The 17,671-nt window shown below is 37.5% G+C and overlaps 1 protein-coding gene across 6 annotated transcripts in view; it reads right to left on the reverse strand.

Moving 5' to 3' along the window:
• Positions 1-9,910, reverse strand: part of Caper (RNA-binding protein 39-like protein Caper) — a 125,779-nt gene extending 115,869 nt beyond the window's left edge. For 2 of the 6 annotated variants that reach the window (XM_081740617.1, XM_081740621.1), the window contains exon 1: positions 9,646-9,910. Coding sequence is in view for 2 of the 6 variants with exons in the window: in XM_081740610.1 (XP_081596736.1) it covers positions 9,867-9,885 (19 nt within the window). In the remaining 4 variants the exon portion in view is untranslated. The remainder of the gene's footprint in view (positions 1-9,645) is intronic. The other 4 variants (XM_081740623.1, XM_081740625.1, XM_081740610.1 and 1 more) reach the window with 2 other exon arrangements.
• Positions 9,911-17,671: the final 7,761 nt, after the last annotated feature.

Genomic DNA, 17,671 nt, shown 5'->3' on the forward strand with positions numbered 1-17,671 from the left:
GCGATCCAGGATTGCTTTGAGAGGAATCCAGCTGCAGCAAGACAACGTATTGGACACACTACAAGCCTGACATTTTAATAAATCGAAAACTTATATTCGAAGATCCAGTCACTCTACAGTCCAAACCTGGCACCGTGTTTATTATTATTATTATTATTATAATCCTCTGGCGAAGGGAGAACGTGAAATCGATTACCAGCACTGAAAATACTATCAACGCCTACAAATAAGAATTAAGTGCAATGCTGGATACCCAGTGGCACAAATACTTCCAGAACTGATTTAGAGAGAAGGTTTCTGTGAAATGTCACGGAGTATAATTTGATAAAATTTAAATAGCTGGAATAAAAGTATATGTCCCTTCGGAGGCGCATGCCTAAAAACTTATCTAGTGACCCTTGCGAATGTAGTTCTGGCAAATGAAGGTTTGCTTGGTTACCGTAGCTTTAATAAATGTAGGGCAGAGTCCATATCAATTCAGGCAGTGGGTTTACCTTTGTTGTCTCAGATGTTACTGAATTTAACGAATTAAAATTCAGGATAGAATAAGAAAATTTTATCTTATTTTTTTATTGTTCTCTTGTATTAAAAAAAAAAAAAAAACTTCTGGTTCGATATACAGACCTTCAAAGATAGCGCCATTCTCACGTGTGATTGTCGGCTAAATATTAAAATAACATCCTCCATTTGGAAATATGTGTCTATATTTTCGTGCATTCTGAATTATCTTTTGAAAAAAATTTTTTTTTTTTTTTCAAAAATGTCCTTTTGTTGTTGATGATGATCAGTACTATACCTACTACATTCCTTGAAAAGGAGAACTTCCGCTTATGAGCTGAACAGGTTTTATCAAAAATGTTCATGTTTTAACTTCTGTGGCTAATGTTTTGATTGCAGTTTCTCTCTCTCTCTCTCTCTCTCTCTCTCTCTCTCTCTCACAAACCCCAATTCTAATCCTCAGAATTTTACAAGAGTACTACATATAGCGCAAACGAGGGTACGCAACTTTGGTTTTAGAACTTTTTGTAATGGTACTCTAAAAAATTCACTCTCGGACCAATGTGCACAATGGGATAGAATAAAAACGAGGATTTAAACTAAGTCGGAACTGGTGAATTGATCTTATTCTTCTGGATTTTTTTTACACAGAACCTTCCAAACCATAAAAGGCCTTCTGGAACAATGTGGAACCATCCAGATTATTTCAGAATATAACAGAACCTTCCAGAACTTCTGAAATCATCCAATTATTCCAGAATGTCCCAGAATCTTCTAGAACAATCTGAAATCATTCAGATAAATGTGTGCGTTTGGCCTAAAAGGGAGAATACATGAATTCAAACTTCAATTGTCAATAGGCAAACAAAGACACTAGTTCACTAAATTTGCGGTCCAACACTACCTATATGCTACTGTGATAATCCTACTGATTGAGTTCCAAAATTGCATTCCAAACTTTCCCCACAATCAGCATGCCCTGATATTTCGTCATTACCAGAAAGGACACCCTTGAGCGATCTTGTCATACCATCGTGATGCCTAGAGAATCTCTCTTAAATACATAGGTCACAAAGATCGGGGTCGTTTGAGTTGTCTTTCGCCTAGTAGTTATTTGCCTTGCTGCTGATATTCGTCTCTGGTCGATAGTCTGACGCTGTTGGTAGCTGTCGCCTGTCATTCTACTTGTGCTTCTGTATGGCCACCACCCGACTTTAGTGCTAAAGATTTCAACGTGGAAGCAGCCGTCCGAGAGGAAGCCTGGGAACTCCGCCATTGGTCAATGGACAGTACGATCGTCAGGAAGTGGAGCTGAGCAAGGAACCCGTACCCTGTTGTCCCGGGATTGAGTCCTGGCTCTCCTACACCGGCACCTTGATATCTGCATCCTGGTTTTTGAGACGACATGTGAAGTTTTCGTACTGGTTCCTGGAGCAGCTGGAACGACGCTGTAACCCTGGAAGTCAATCTTTGTAATTCCTTCCCCCTCCCCCTTACACACTTCATGTTTGTCAAGTGATGCATTTTTTGGAGTGCTCTTTCTCCCTTAGGAAAAGCATATTAATGAAAATGGTATAATAAAAGCCGGGCTCGAACCAGGTGTTATCTATCTTTAAAAGTTCATTTCAAACGGTTCAGCTGTATCTCCTAGAGAACGGTGATATTATTTTAATATATTGAGAAAAACACAAACTGCCTTCCCCCTCACCTTAAAAACAGAAACGCTGAAGCATTTATTTTTCATAGAGAGTTTACATATGAAGTTATATCTTCCGAACGTGAGATACTCTATTTTCGGCATATATTTTAAACATTCCCCCCTCCTTCCCCGTAGGATACTCATTGATTAATCAGGATAACATGATAAAATTCCGCCTTAAGCCCAATGCTGTGTTCAACATTTCATTTCAAACAGTTCAGCTGTTTTCACTACTGACGAGGACAGATGACGTCGAATTGAATGTAGACGAAAAAAAAAAAATACGAATGTATAAAAAACACAGAAAGTTTCCCCACCTCTTCTTAAAGCGGATTTTCTGAAAGCGCTGGATCACGTGTCAAATTACTTTTAATGTTGAGCTCATATAAAGAGTAACTTGAGAGGCTGCTGAGACCTTCTATTTTTGGCCTTAATTTTAAATCCTCCTCCCACATTTAGGGCACATATTTTAATCGAAGTGATATAATAAAAACCTGTTCCAAGTAGGTACAAATACGTTTAAAAAATTATTTCAAACTGTTCAACCTATTATATAAATGTAAAAGTTTCAATTACGGTACAGAGGCTATGAAATGTATTACTACGATACCCCACAGCAGAACATGCCGCGATCTGCGATGTGATCGCAGAAAATTTGCCGCGCCTGTGCAGAAAAATTACTAGAACAAAAAAAATAACCAACAGAAAAGTATGAAAACATGCCTGTTATGTGTAGGTGTCTTAAATGCACGGACAGCTCGCATAAATTTGAACTTTTTTTTTTCTTTCTTTACGTCGCGTAGTGTATTTTAAATGATCACAAGTGTTTCTTGTGCAGGAAAATTTTGAAGAATTCCTGCAGAAAATTTTTTACTTACAAAAGCTCATCGCAGACAGACAAAAGGAAGTTCTGCCATCGGGCCACGATATATAAAATTCTGAACTAAAATCCGTGAATATTAAATGATAAATTGATTTAAGCTTGCTCTCAAGTCTCATATACATATGAAAAGATTATGTACCACTCGAAAACTCGAACTCACCTTCTAACCCTAACTTCCATTCGTCTTTTAAGTCATTATTCTCAATATTTCGATCCCTTCTGGAATTATCCTTAAGCGCAGACGTGATGCTAGCCGGAATCTACATGAAAGTTACTCAATTGACATTTTCAGCGCTCTGAGTGCACAAAAGGTAGGTGACACTTTTATTATTTTGAAAGCCTGTAAATAGGTTAAAGCAAAAACTGTGGTGAACACTAAGAAAATACAGAAATTAAGGCAGTAGTTTGTGCAGAGGGGGTGTTGAAAAATATACGAGCTATTGTCGGACAGGGCAAAGTTTGGTACAAAGAAATTATCTGGGGGGCTTACATGAGATTGCCCTCCCCTAAGTGTGTTCTTACTATTACTTGTTAATAGGGATATAGACAGAGAATGCTTTGTACACTTTAGCCCCGGGGACAACCTTATTAATACACACTGCAGTTCTTCTTTTTAGGCATCGAAAAGAATGTCTGTAATTGTTTGTTGTTTTTTCCTGTTAATTGTGGATTTTTTGTTTTATTATTTTTATTTATTTATTTATTAACTAGTGCATTATTCAAAATGTTTTTGTCTTAAATATTACGATGTGTTTTTTCAGTCGAAAATAGTCCCAATACACAAGGGTACTATCTACAACACTGGGTTATAACTGGCACAAGTTTCGTAAGTTCACCCGAAAAGAATACTATTTTAGAGTATCATTGAAAGAAAGAAAAGAGATGAAATTTCTTTTTCAAACTGATATCATATAAAAATACATTGAATTATTATTTGAGTCTTTTACAACAAAATCCCCAAAGATACTTATCCAGTTTAGCATGTGGATCTTATCTCCGATATCCGCAATTTAAAAAACATAATAAAATGCATTGAATTATTATTTGAGTCTTTTACAACAAAATCCTCAAAGATGCTTCCAGTTTAGGGATGCATATATTTGTAAAATTTACAGAAGAAATATATCAGTAATCAAAATACATGTGCATCTTATCTCCGATATCCGTAATTTAAAATAAATAAATAAAATGCGTTTCTAAGCACACGATAGATCGTAACGAAGTCATGATGGACTGAATTTGTACTTGAATGCATTGCGGCATGATCCACAACGATAAAGATGTCCGAGATACAATATCTCTAACAACATGAAGCACATAGCGTTTCTATTATCCTCGGTTATCTGCATATCCACTGACTCGCCTGTTCCCTACTGACGCAACCTGACGCGGGCCTACTCGATTCGACCTGCCCTGACTCGGTTACATAGCATTCGTGCTTTTTTAGTAGATACTTAGGAAAGGTTGGTTTGTGCTTTTTGTACAGCAAGGTTCTAGAACACAGATCCACCACTCAGAGGCCAAGTTATGTGGATTATGACAAAAGTAAACTATTTCAAACTATTAAGTAAACAAAATACCACTTGCATAAAAGGATAGCCTATGTTTAGCAGAAGAGATCCAACTCATTTCTAAAAAAATGTTACAATTTTGATCATTTCTGTTCACATTAGGTTAGTTTATGTTATATTATGTTAATGTGAGAGTACAGCATAATTTTTTAAAAAGTCGCTTATCTCTATAAACATTCGGTTAGTTTACGTTAGCTTAGGTTAGATTTGGTTACGTAATGTTACGTCTAAGTACTTGCATCATCCATTTCTCATTTTAATTTTGTGCTTTTTACGTGCTTCTGGACCCCTTCTGCTAAACATATTCCAAAAGGATATCTTCCAGTAATCTGCAGAGGCACCCCACTCCGCAGCAGATATCATTTTGTGTTCTCGAGCTTGCGAAGTGCAATTCCGTGATTACAGTGCAAAGACGTTTCAGGTTGAGGTACCAAACTGATCCTCCGAATGGGTGGAACATTCGCAGATGGTATCGACAGTTTGTAGATACAGGATGTATATGTAAAGGAAAGAGTCCTGGCCGCCCTCGCGTTCCTGAAGAAAATGTTGCACGAAATCAAGCTAATTTCCAACGTAGTCCTAAATGAACTCGTCGTGCCAGTCAGAAGTTACAAGTGCCGACAACAGCATTTTGGCGTGTTTTGAGACGTCGGTTGGTTATGAACCTGTACAAGTTACAGCTGTTACAAATTCTGCGTCCTGATGGCAAACGCAAACGTGTGGCATTTTGTAACGAGATTCTGGATGCTATTGACAATGATAACACTTTTGCACAACGCATCGTGTTCAGTGATGAAGCGACTTTCCGTATTAATGGTCAGGTAAACAAACAAAATGTTCGATTTTGGAGCCTACAGAACCCACATCCAGTCATTGAACATATACGAGATTCGCTGAAAGTCAATGTTTTCTGCGATACCCCGTTCAACTGTTTACGGCCCATTCCTCTTTAATGGAAACACGGTTAACAGTCAGCAGTATGTGTTACAAAACTGGTTGTTTCCGAGGCTGCACGAAGACAACTTCATTTTTCAACAAGACGGGGCACCTCCTCACTGGAGTCGCCAAGTGCGTGAATATCTGAATGAAACTCTACCGAACCGTTGGATTGGCTGTCAAGGAGCTGGCGACTTACCATGTCTCAGCTGGCCTCCACGGTCATCGGATTTGTAACCCAGTGACTTCTTCCTGTGAGTTTCCGTTAAGGACAAAGTTTATGTACCACCACTCCCACAGAACCTGGAAGAGTTGAAGAATCGAATCCGTACTGCCATAACATCAATGACACAGGACATGCTTGCCTGAGTATGGGAGGAATTTCAGTATCGATGTGATATTGTTCATGTCGCTGATGGAGGACATATTGAACACCTGTAATTTCATATTCGTATATCTTAAAGTTTAATAAAAATATGCATTCGAAATACGTATATTCCTTTTGATACAGGGTGTAGTTTGGGTTAAGTACCATATCACAGGACCAATTTTAGGAAATTTACCGGGTCAATTAGAGAATTCGTTTGTGAGGAATGAGTGAAAGGGATGTAAGTGAAATAGTAAAAGTGAAGAAAGTTGTTATTTTTGTTGGTTGTTTGTGATGTTGTAAGCGGCACTGTATGGAGGAGGAAGGACTATTTCGCGGAGAGGTAAATTTCTTATGATATAGCAGCGCGAAGGGCAAGGCATTGAGGAAGACCATTTGGAGTATTTATTTAAGGAAAGGAAACCCTAGGGAACTGTTGTACACGATTTTCTTCTTGAAATTGGAAAAGTTCAGTTTTGAAGGTGAGCGACTTTTAACTGAACGGGAATGTATTACTGCACAGTGTACAGAAGCTGTATTGTATGTGAACAAGTGAAACGTTGCAAGTATGAAACCATGGCAAGTGCTACTGAAATTTTTATGATCGCCAAAACCCACATATTATCACTACCCTCGCTTACGCGTACACCCACCTGCTCCCTTCGGACGCCCCCAGCTACGCTCCGCCCCTCCCGCTGCGTTCCTGCCCTGACTCGGTTAGACAGCATTCTTGCTATATACTGGCCACTTAGCACAGATTGGTTCGTGTGTTTTTGCAAGGTACTTTTTATGCCCCTAAAGTCAAGTAACGTTATCTAATGTAGCTTAATCTAATCCAACAAAATCTAACCGAATGCAGTACATTTTGGTGCTTTTTTTTTTTTTTCAGTTTTCAAAGTGGTTCGGCGATACGGAACTAATGCCGTGTAGTTTTTATACCATATATCCACACTGTTTACTGAGCCCTCCTGAAGTCAATCTGCTTATAGTAATGACGCTCCTCATTTTGTGCATGCTCTGCTATATAATAATAATTTTTAAAAAACGAAGATCAAGGGTTGGCTGGTTTAAACCAAAAAACGAAAAATGTTCGTAAAAGTGTAAGTTCGTAAAGTAAAATCTTAATGAACACACATTTGTGGGTTATCACGTTTCACTCCTGTATATTATTCGTATTATATTCAGACCTAAATTCCCCCATTCATTACTCAAAAAGATTATATAAAAAAGCAACTTTTTTTATATATACAAATGTTTGTTTTGTGATTTTTTTTGTAGTTATTATTATTGTTATGTAATTGCAATCAAAGAAAAATTCTAAATATTGCTTCGTTTGAATGTTTACTATCGATATAATACATCGAAATGCCGTACTTTGTGTGTGTGTGTGTGGGGGGGGGGTCAAACAGACCGCACGAGAGGCATTTAAGTAAAATGAGAAGTATCTTTGTTATCTATTTATGTATAAATGAGTCTGAGCCAAAGTGGACTCAAATAATTCGTATCTTTATTCACTTTTCTTACTGATATGCAAATTAAGTCGTTGTATTTCTTTAATTTGGACCAATAAAAGTCGTTGTCAACTAAATTAGTTCTTCTGTACTCCGTAGTACTTTGAAATTGTCCATATGTAATTCTGTATAATGGTTTCACTTGTTCAACTGTTTATCTTTTGTCCTGAAACGACTTGGCAATTATATTAAGAAGCATGTAAAGATCAGTACAACGTATTTTTATCAGGATTCCTTTGTGAGTCGGCAGACGTATCGCATTTGTGGCCAATTAGTCCTCGTTCCGAGTTCAAATGGAGGACAATTTCTCTCAGATGTAACTCGAGAAGCAGTTTTTATTCCGCTTTAAGCTCATGTGACCCCTTCCAACATAATCCGGTTGTTGCATAATAACACCAAGGCGAAACAAACTTATTTCTGTCCATATATGATATGAATATGTAGAGCAAATTATTTAAACCAAAAAAAAAAAAGTTTTTTTGGTTTTTTCAATAAAAACCATGGCTCTTGCCAACTCTGTCTAGGATAATCTGAAAATGTAAAAAATGCGTAAAAAGTTGGCACAACCGTCTGCTCGAGTAACGCCGAAGAAATCCTTCAATGTAAGTGGAATTTTGGTTAACTAATAATTTCAAACAATTTATTTTGGGGGTATGTTTAGTACAAGGGGTGCAGAAGCACGTAAAAAACACAAAATTTACAGGAGAAATGAGTGATGCAAGTACTTAGACGTAACATAACGTAATCAAAGTAACCGAACCTACCATAAACTAACTTCAGCTAACCTAAACTAACTTAAACTAACGTAATATTAATAGAAATAGGCGAAATTCTATCATTTTTTAGAAAATTATGCGGGACTCCTACACTAATATAACACAAACTAAACTAACCTAACGTAACCTAAACTAGCCTAACCTAACTTAAACTAACCAACCCTACCCTAAACTAACCGAATGTGAACAGATATTACAAAAATTGTAACATTTTTTAGAGAAAAGAGCTGGACCCCTTGTGCTAAACATCGGCCTTATTTTGTCGTGATTCACCTAACTTGCCCTAAAAAACAGAACTAACCAGGAGCATCAGTATTATCAAGGAAATGCAAAACAATATACACATTGCGAACAAATGAATCTCAAAGAAAGACTACCACACTGTATGCTACAAAAAACATTTTGTAAATCCACAATGGCCATACACACATACAAACAAAACAAAATCATGAAACAGACCATTAAAAGGAATTAAGTGGTTACGTAAACAAACATGGTAGTGAACTGTTCAAAGACTGAAGTTCAGTGTTCTTAGTTTGGGTAATATTTCAATGACAAAAGAGTCGAATACATTTCATTAAAAAAAAAAAAAAAAAGTCCAAAAACTGGAAGAACGCAGAAAGGAATAAGAAATCAAAACAAGGTCTGCAAAGTATATTTAATTATGTTCTAGAACCTCCCCTTCTTGTAATATTGTAGTTCCATGGCATATGTTCCGACGCTGTATGATAACCCATAACGGTTAGCTAAGCCCTCCTAAACTGAATCTGAAGCCAGGAATGAAACTTCCCCCAAAAAGAAAATCATAAGATACTACAACTGCATTTCTAAATGACAGAAGTACATGGAACATGAATTCACGTAAGCATCCGTAAATTGGAATGGCATATTACTATGTACACGGAAGTATGAAGTCAGCGAGTCCGTTATCAATATTTTTCAGGGGATATCAGTAAATTTCAAAAATTCAAACTAGGCTACCTAAAGCCCCCAGATTCAAATACGAGCCAATAGTAGCTGCATTATATATATAACCCCTTTAATAAACTACATACTAAACACTTGTGATTACATTCCTAGCAATAAGAAAGACCAGCCTGTTTATGTTAATTCAAAACAACAACACTGCACATGGGAATGTTATACGAGCTAAAATAGGTCCATACGTGCCAACTATGGACAACCTGTAAAGATAATAGCAGGTTATCGGAAAATTCGTTAGAATGGTATCTTCCGACATGGGGAAAAAAAAAAGTTTTCAGAAATTTCCGTATTTCTGCTGATATAAATCAACAACACTTCTGTGTGCTCCTTCATATTGCGTACAAACCATTGCTTCAAGCATAAACATTAAAACAAAAGATTTCAAATACAAAGTTCTCCACGCAGACATTGCTTACTTACCTTTTCAGCTAAAATACCAAAATGGCTCCTCCTCTTGTGAAATCAAAGCAGCTCAACCCACTCGATATCACGAAGATCTACTTCCGCAAGGACCTATTATTTGTCAAAGATGTATTTACGAAGTGCAACACTAATGTCCTATACTTTATGTTAATTTACTAAGTACAAAGATAAATTTTATATTGTAAAATAACGTATTAAACGTATACGCATTTACTTGCCCGTATCAGCCATCTGCATTATATCCGAGATGGGAAATGCGTAGTCATGTAGAAAAAGAAAATTACAGTACTCTTCAGCCATCTATTGGCGGCCACTTTAACTACAGTGAAATCATTATTATTGTTGTGTCTCTTCTTTGCCTTTTAGTTTGATTTCATTCTGTTTCTGGATACTTTTCTTTTAATCTTTCTTGGAAATGATATTTGAAACATCCACATACGTTTACTTCATTGGTACCTATCGTCTTTATATTTACAAAATTCATTGTTATATAGATTTCAGTGGACGCTGTTGAGAAAAGTCACATGGGTAAGGTTAGAATAGTATCGCTGCAAACTAAATAAAAGAAAACTACCCGACAGGCATATACGGAGGCATTTATTTCGGGAAGAGTCCAAAGCTTTTGGGAGTCCAAATTAAATATGAGGATGAATTATATTAAAATTTGTAAAATCATCCTAAAATTATATTAAATTTACGAAAAAGTTCGGATTTCGGGGGTATACGGACCCCGCAAAGCTTACCCCTTGCATACGTTCCTGTTGCACGACCCACTAATTCTTATATAAAAGGGCTAGGGGCCTAAATGATAAAAGTGATTTTTACATATGTTACTTCTTGCAAGAAGCGGTATTATTTGAATACAAAAGTCTTATGCTGTTCCACGCGCTTTTTCCATAGTTGGCGATACGTAGCAATTCTTTATAGGCATATAAACTCTACATTCTGGTCAGAACAAATGCTCTACGACCATAAACGCCAAAATTATAATATGCTCGCATTCTTTAAATGCCTTCTAGTGTTTTTCGCTAATGTATGTATCGTCCTCCACCAGAAAAAAAAAGTTCCCGTATACCCTACGATAACTTCCACATTTTCATTAATAACTCAGTTTTCTTTATATATTATTGCTTCTTTGTGCTTTACTTAAAACAGTATAGTAATCAGTGGCGTATTTACGATTTTGTTTCGGGAGGGGCTTTGCTTGAAAACGTGAAAATTCTGCAAGATATTTCATATACTTTACCATAGTAAGTAAGATTTCGGGGGCTTAAGCCCGGAAGCCCCCCTAAATACGCCACTGATAGTAATGAATAATTATTTACAATTTTGGAGAAAAATAAAACAAAGTAAGAAAATTATAAGTAAAAAAATTATTCTTATGAAAACTTAGTCTGTCACATAATTACGCAAATATTCCGGATGAAATTTAAGGGAAAATTATTCGACCCAGTGCACAGGTATTAGGAACATTTGCTAACATCTGAAGTTACTGAACAGAAAACTACCGCTAAATCTATATGCGATCAACATACACTTCACACTTCATGCACAGTTCCAATATGCAAAATCAATCAATATCTTCAGTTGAAATTGTTGAAAAAGACAGAAAATGATTATTTAAAACTTCAAGCGTGAACTTGCGCTTGGAGTGATCTATGGAGTAGCAATATTACAGCGTTCTTTCGTAAGTTGCCTCGCTGATCAAGTGAGTTTAGCAGTGATTTTGAAATTCTAGCATTGAAGGGCGGCCGTTTGGATCTGCCTGTGGAAAGTTTTTTTCTTTTTTTTTAATAGAGAAACATTTTTGAAAAAAATATCAAGTTCTATTTTGAAGTGCCTGAAGAAACAAAATGAGACGAATGTCACGTTTCAAACAGGAGTGTCATTTCAGATTTTGCTTGGGGGGGCAAAACCCCTCGATATAAGCAAAATTTCGCGTTTTTCACTTATTTACTACTATTCTATTGATAAAATCTATATAAATCTCAAACTCAGGGGGGGGCAAATGCCCCTTCCTGCCCCCTAAATGACGCCCCTAGTTTCAAAGCTTACTATCCATTTCATAAAGATAGGCCCCTGACTTCGCGTTGCTGGCCTGACGTTCACTCAAGCAGGGGTGGACTGGCCATAATCAAGTACCGGCCCGATGGCCGCTGCGCCCTCCTCACATCAGCGCCTTTGCGTCCTCCAAGGGAGGGGCTAAGACCCGTCTTAGCCTTGGGAAGGCGCACAGTTTCCTCTCTGAACACATTAAAAAAAAGACAAAGCTACATAATTATTTTATAAATTCGCTAGCCTTGGCCAGCTAGGGCTCCACCCCAGACCCCGGTATTTGCTCGGCCTGCGGCCTCTTTCTGTTTTTGGCTTTGGGAATGTCATTATAATGATCTTAGGGACCCTGAAATTTATAGATTTGACTCTAATATCGGTCATTTTGGATGATTTTTATATATCAACCCTCCCACCTCTAGTGCTCCGGCCCCAGATCCCGTCTTTACTCGGCCTACGGCCTTGCTCTTTCTGTTTTAGGCTTTGGTGGTACCATTAATCATCTAAGCGACTTCGAAATATATTGATTTGACTCTAATCTTGATCATTTTGGATCATTTTTACATGTCTCTCCCTCCCACTCCCGCCGTTAGAGGCGCTAATGGCGTTACATAAAAACAAGACTCCGTTCAAGACTTACAGATGAACATCTGGAATCATGATGAACTCAGAATGAGACATTCTGACCAAAATAGACAACAATCTTATTATTGACAAAATGTGTGAGAAAAGCAATGAGATACGAAGGCTCCTTCACGCATAAAACAGTGACTTTACTTTCATTTCCAAGTTTTGCTTTTGAATTTCTGTTTTCGCTAGATAGGTATATAATCCTAAATATACTTTTGTTAATTTGTAGTAAATGTTTCATGTATACTTTTAATTAACGGTTTTAAAAATACATGAAAAATAAGTTAATGTTATTATGAACATAACTTTAAAAGGACAGAAGTATGAAAAATAGCATAAACCCCAAACATAACTCAAATCTTCAGTTATAATTAGGCTGTTAGTAAATGTAGGCGAAGAATTTAAACAACTGATGTGATTATTGTAGTCTCAGTTAACGTGTGCAGATTTATATAGGCCTAATATACGAGGCGTGTTTTTTAAGTAAGGCCGTTTAAACATAAGTACACAACGAAAGGTTATTTCAAAAAAGTAAATGTATTTTCAGAAAGTACATACTTTACTCTATTTTTCGACATAGTTGCCAAGTTTGTTCAAACACTTATCATACCTCTCAACTAATTTCAAAATACCCTCTTCATAAACACTTGTCGCCTGCTCCGATAACAAAGAGTTCACTGCCGTTTTCACATCGTCGTCATCATTGTAACGGTTGCCACTAAGGTGTTGTTTGAGGTGGAGGAACAGATGGTAATCGCTCGGCGCAAGATCACGACTGTAGGGTGGGTGGTCTAAAAACTTCACAGCCAAAACTGTCCAACAAATCGCGGGTCTGGCCTGCAGTGTGAGGTCTTGCATTGTCATGGAGAAGAACAATGCTCTTTGTCAGCATGCCGCGTCGTTTGTTTTGACTCGCTCAGCGTAGCTTTCACAGGGTTTAGCAGTATGCTTCTGCATTGATAGTGGTTCCTCGTTGCATAAAGTCGACCAACAAAACACCATGCCTATCACAAAACACCGACGCCATGATTTTGCGCTGGGACAGAGTCTGTTTGGCCTTCACCTTTACAGGCGAGTGTGTGTGTGTGTCTATTCCATGCTCTGTTGCTTCGATTCGGGCGTGATATGCGAAACCCATGTTTCGTCTCCAGTTACGATCTGACTCAAGAAGCCGTCACCTTCTTCGTGATAACGAGTCAAAAACTTCATCGCAAACTCAAATCTTTGGTTTGTGTGGTCCTCTCTTAGAAGTTTCGGAATCCAACGGGAGCACAGTTTCCTAAACTTTAGTTGTTCAGAAACAATTTTGTAAAGCACTGATCTCGATACGTCAGGAAATTCGTTTGAGAGACCTGTTATTGTGAAGCGCCTGTTCTCACGAAAACCTCGCTTCAACTGAAGCCGCCAAATCGTCTGTAATCTAAGAAGGGTGACCGGACGTTGGACGTTGTCACGGTCATTTTTGAATTCTCGTACCCACTTACGCACTTTGCTTGCACTCATCACAGTATCGCCGTACACTTCGCAAATCTGTCGATGAATTTCTGCAACAGACAGGTTTTTTCCTGACAAAAACCGTATCAATGAGCGAAACTCACACGCAGCGAGCGACTTGATAGTCTTAAACATTGTGAAACCACAGAACCCAACCGTACAGGTCAGCTACAGAACTGAAAGTGAGCACAGTTGTTCTCGAGCCATGCCGGTACACGACGCACACGCTAGTTGCGGTATGCGCGCGAACTACTAGTGTCTACAACAAAACAGACCTTACTTAAAACACATGCCTCGTATTTAGTACTCAAAGTTTCTTTGTTTGTTTATGAAAATATTGAATTTGTATAATTTTATCGTGATTAACTGCAATAGCTACTTAATCTGTTGTTGTTTTTTGTGTACTCTTTTTCCGTGGGAAGCCCCCGGTACTTTCTTTTATTAGGAGGGGGAATTCCATACAAGCGAAAGCCTCGGATGGACGGCGCCCTCCCAGAGTATGTGACCGCGCCCTTTTAATATAGCCAGTCCACCCCTGCACTCAAGTTATATTGCATTGTCGTACCTCGTTAGAATTGTTGGTATGTTGTCTTTTCAATACTTAAGACACAAAAATTTTCTTTGTACTTTGTAATAAGAAAAAAATAGAAATTAATGAAAAAGTACGTATTTCATAATACTTTTTTGGTAAATCAATGTTCATAAGACTATATCTCGAAAACGAGATCACTTAAAATAATTTCCCTTGTACGATATGTAGATGCATCCATTAACTTTAAGTTCTGAAAAATTCAATTTTCATCACTTGATACTTTTTCTGTAATTAAAATAAATGTACTACGCTATGATCTCCTTTACCGTGGTAGGTAGAGAAACGTACAAAACACAGTTCAAAAATTTGAAACTCTAGTGTTCCAAATATTTGAAACTTTTAACGAAAAAGAGTTTAGTTGGTAGAGTAATTATTTTTTAATAAAAATGTTCATTCGAACATATTCTATGCCTTAAGTGGAGAGCCATGTTGCAGCCCAGCCTTTAAATTCCCCGCGCTTATATGAAGAAACAGCATACAGTAACTGGAAGTGTGGCAACGGTGTTGTAGTGTGTTGTCGCGTTCAGAAAGCTTGCAGTGCGAAGCCTACTTCATAACAATGCAATAGGAAAAAGTATTTAATATCTCATAATCTTTCACAACATCTTAATAATAATAACAATGTATGTACGTATCTGGATGTAATCGAAATAAAACATTGAAGTAACACATCCAAAAACTCATCTCTTAATCTACTTATCTCATTCACTTTCGTCACTTGTTGACTCATCATAGCTCCTGCTACCTTCCTGGACACTTATTAACAATAGCTCCATTTCTACCTCAAGATCTATCAGCAGTGTTGGGTAAGTTACTTGTAAAAATGTAACGCGTTACAAGTTACTTTACTTTCTCTTAAAATGTAACGCGTTAGTAATGCGTTACTTGTCCCCAAATAGTAACTGTTACTTTACTTCGAAAGTAACGCGTTACTAACGCGTTACTTTTAGGTCCGAAACTTTAAAAATGTGAAAAAATTATGACTTCAATTTTCCGTACTACTATTACTACCGCTATTATTATTATTATTATTATTATTATTATTATTATTATTATTATTATTATTATTAATTATAATAACACTATATAAAAAGCAAGGTAGGCTCTATACTAAAAAGAGAGTTGAATTTGAATACTAAAAACATAGTCGATTCCCAACCTCGGTAGTCGTGAAGTCTAGGAGTCAAGGACATGGCTTACTTCTCGGTTCTGGTCGATAGTGAATGAGCTGTAAACCGAACTGCTCGAGTCGTTGACTATTCTAAACCCGGGCCGAGCAGTTTTGAAGATATTTGGCCAGTGCCCTATAACTTTTAACAGTGTTCGGCTCGAGCCCGAATACTCAACCTAGACCCTCAACCCAAATTCAGAAGCTCGTGAACAGAGCCAACAGCTCACCCAACCGACTCGGCTAGAGCCCTCTGCTCATTGAGCCGAACCGAGCTGAGCTTGTTATAAAAAATCTCTTGTGATCTCGTTATCGAGACGAAACGAGATGCAAGTAGTGTCCCATCTCGTGAGCAACACTAAAAGTTTTCCGTATTACTGTTTAGTTTACATTTCTCATGGCTTTCGTTTCCCAGTGTAATCAGGCCATGATTTCAAGACGACTTAAAACGAATGAGCCATTTATCAAACTCGACTGGACTCGAAACTCGACGCAAAAAAAAACTGAATCGGCTCGGAAAATGAAATGAAATGAAATCTTTGAGTTTTACGTCCCACGGTTATGCCGGTTAGACTAAAGGAGACGGTGATTATGAGTAATGAATGAAATGGTGGAATGAAGAAAGTGGGAGGAAACGGGAGAACCCCGAGAAAACCCACGCACACGGTGTTTGTCCACCACAAATTTCACTTGGCGGGGGCTGGGATCGAACCCGGGACCCCTAGCACCAGAGGTGAACGCTCTACCACTGAGCCACCGCGGCCCTGAATCGGCTCGGAATTCGACTCGAGGATATTACCCTTGACTTGACTCGAAACTCAACTTGAATTCGAGTCGAGTCGAATTTTACCTCGACTCGTGCTCATCCCTATGCGTTAGAAAAAATGGTTGCTTATAATTATTCTGCTAAACTAATTATATAATAATAACAATGTTGTTATAAAATTAAAAATAAAGAATATAGAAAGACATTACACTACTCTATAATCAACGGGACTCTAGGATAAGCAAACTGATCTGAAAGAAGTCCAATATTACATATCATCAGCAAACTATTATGCCCTTAGTCTAGTAATAAAGTAGGTCTGCTCATCAAAACAGTTTATTCATATTAACCCCTTACTGTAAATCGTTAATTATGGAACCCTAGTTGTTGATAAATATTTTCCGCTGGGGCAGTTCAGACACTTCACTTTTAAATTCTGTCCACCATCATTCTCAGCTCTTAAGAAAAAAGTATTCTTTCAAATGTTCGAACAGTAAAATATTTTCGTTCTCCATCTTTATAAAAACAACACCAATTAAAGTAAAATAGACTACCGGTATCATTGCTCTCCTAGTTCACTCACTGAATGTATTGATTTGGAGCTGTCAAAATCTACGACAAAATCTTCCAGGTGCTTGCAATCAGTACACGTGATTTCCCTAAGGCTGTCCTCATCTTCAAAAAAACAGCAAGTGGCGCTACAAATTTATCTGTTTCTCTGTGACTGTCGGTCACTGACATACGTAGTTCATGCTCGATTGTTTCATTCTGAGAAATTCACTTACAGGAAAGAAACATTTGTTTCCGAAAAATAAATATACATATATTGTAGTTACTCATCCGAAATGTAACGCGAAAAAAGTAACGCAAACTAGGTACGTTACTTAAAAATTTGTAACGCGTTACCGTTACAGTTACTTTGGAAAAAATGTAACGCGTTACTAGGAAACGTTACTTAAAAAGTAACGCGTTACTTGCGTTACGTTACTTCCCAACACTGTCTATCAGTATACACATTTACCAGCTTACGAACATGTTAAAGGAAAAAAAAAGAAATGTAGCCTTGGCAATCATATGTTCATCCAAGTTGTTCCGTGATCAATTCCCCTGCTTAATGTAATAGAGAAATGGGTCCTATGTTTTATTTCAACGAAAGAAAACTATGCAATGTGTAGGTGACGAGGACTGTTTTTGCGTCTAGTCACGTCGCACTGATTACGTTTTCAACACTTCCCTTCAGTTCGTAGGCGTCAAAAACTAACACACTCACATCATATGTGCTCATTGGAGTGAGACGGGCAAATGTGCATTCATATTTTTC

Source organism: Thermobia domestica, chromosome 2, assembly GCF_964235325.1.
Source record: "Thermobia domestica chromosome 2, izTheDome1.hap1.1, whole genome shotgun sequence".
Classification (NCBI taxonomy): Eukaryota; Metazoa; Arthropoda; class Insecta; order Zygentoma; family Lepismatidae; genus Thermobia; species Thermobia domestica.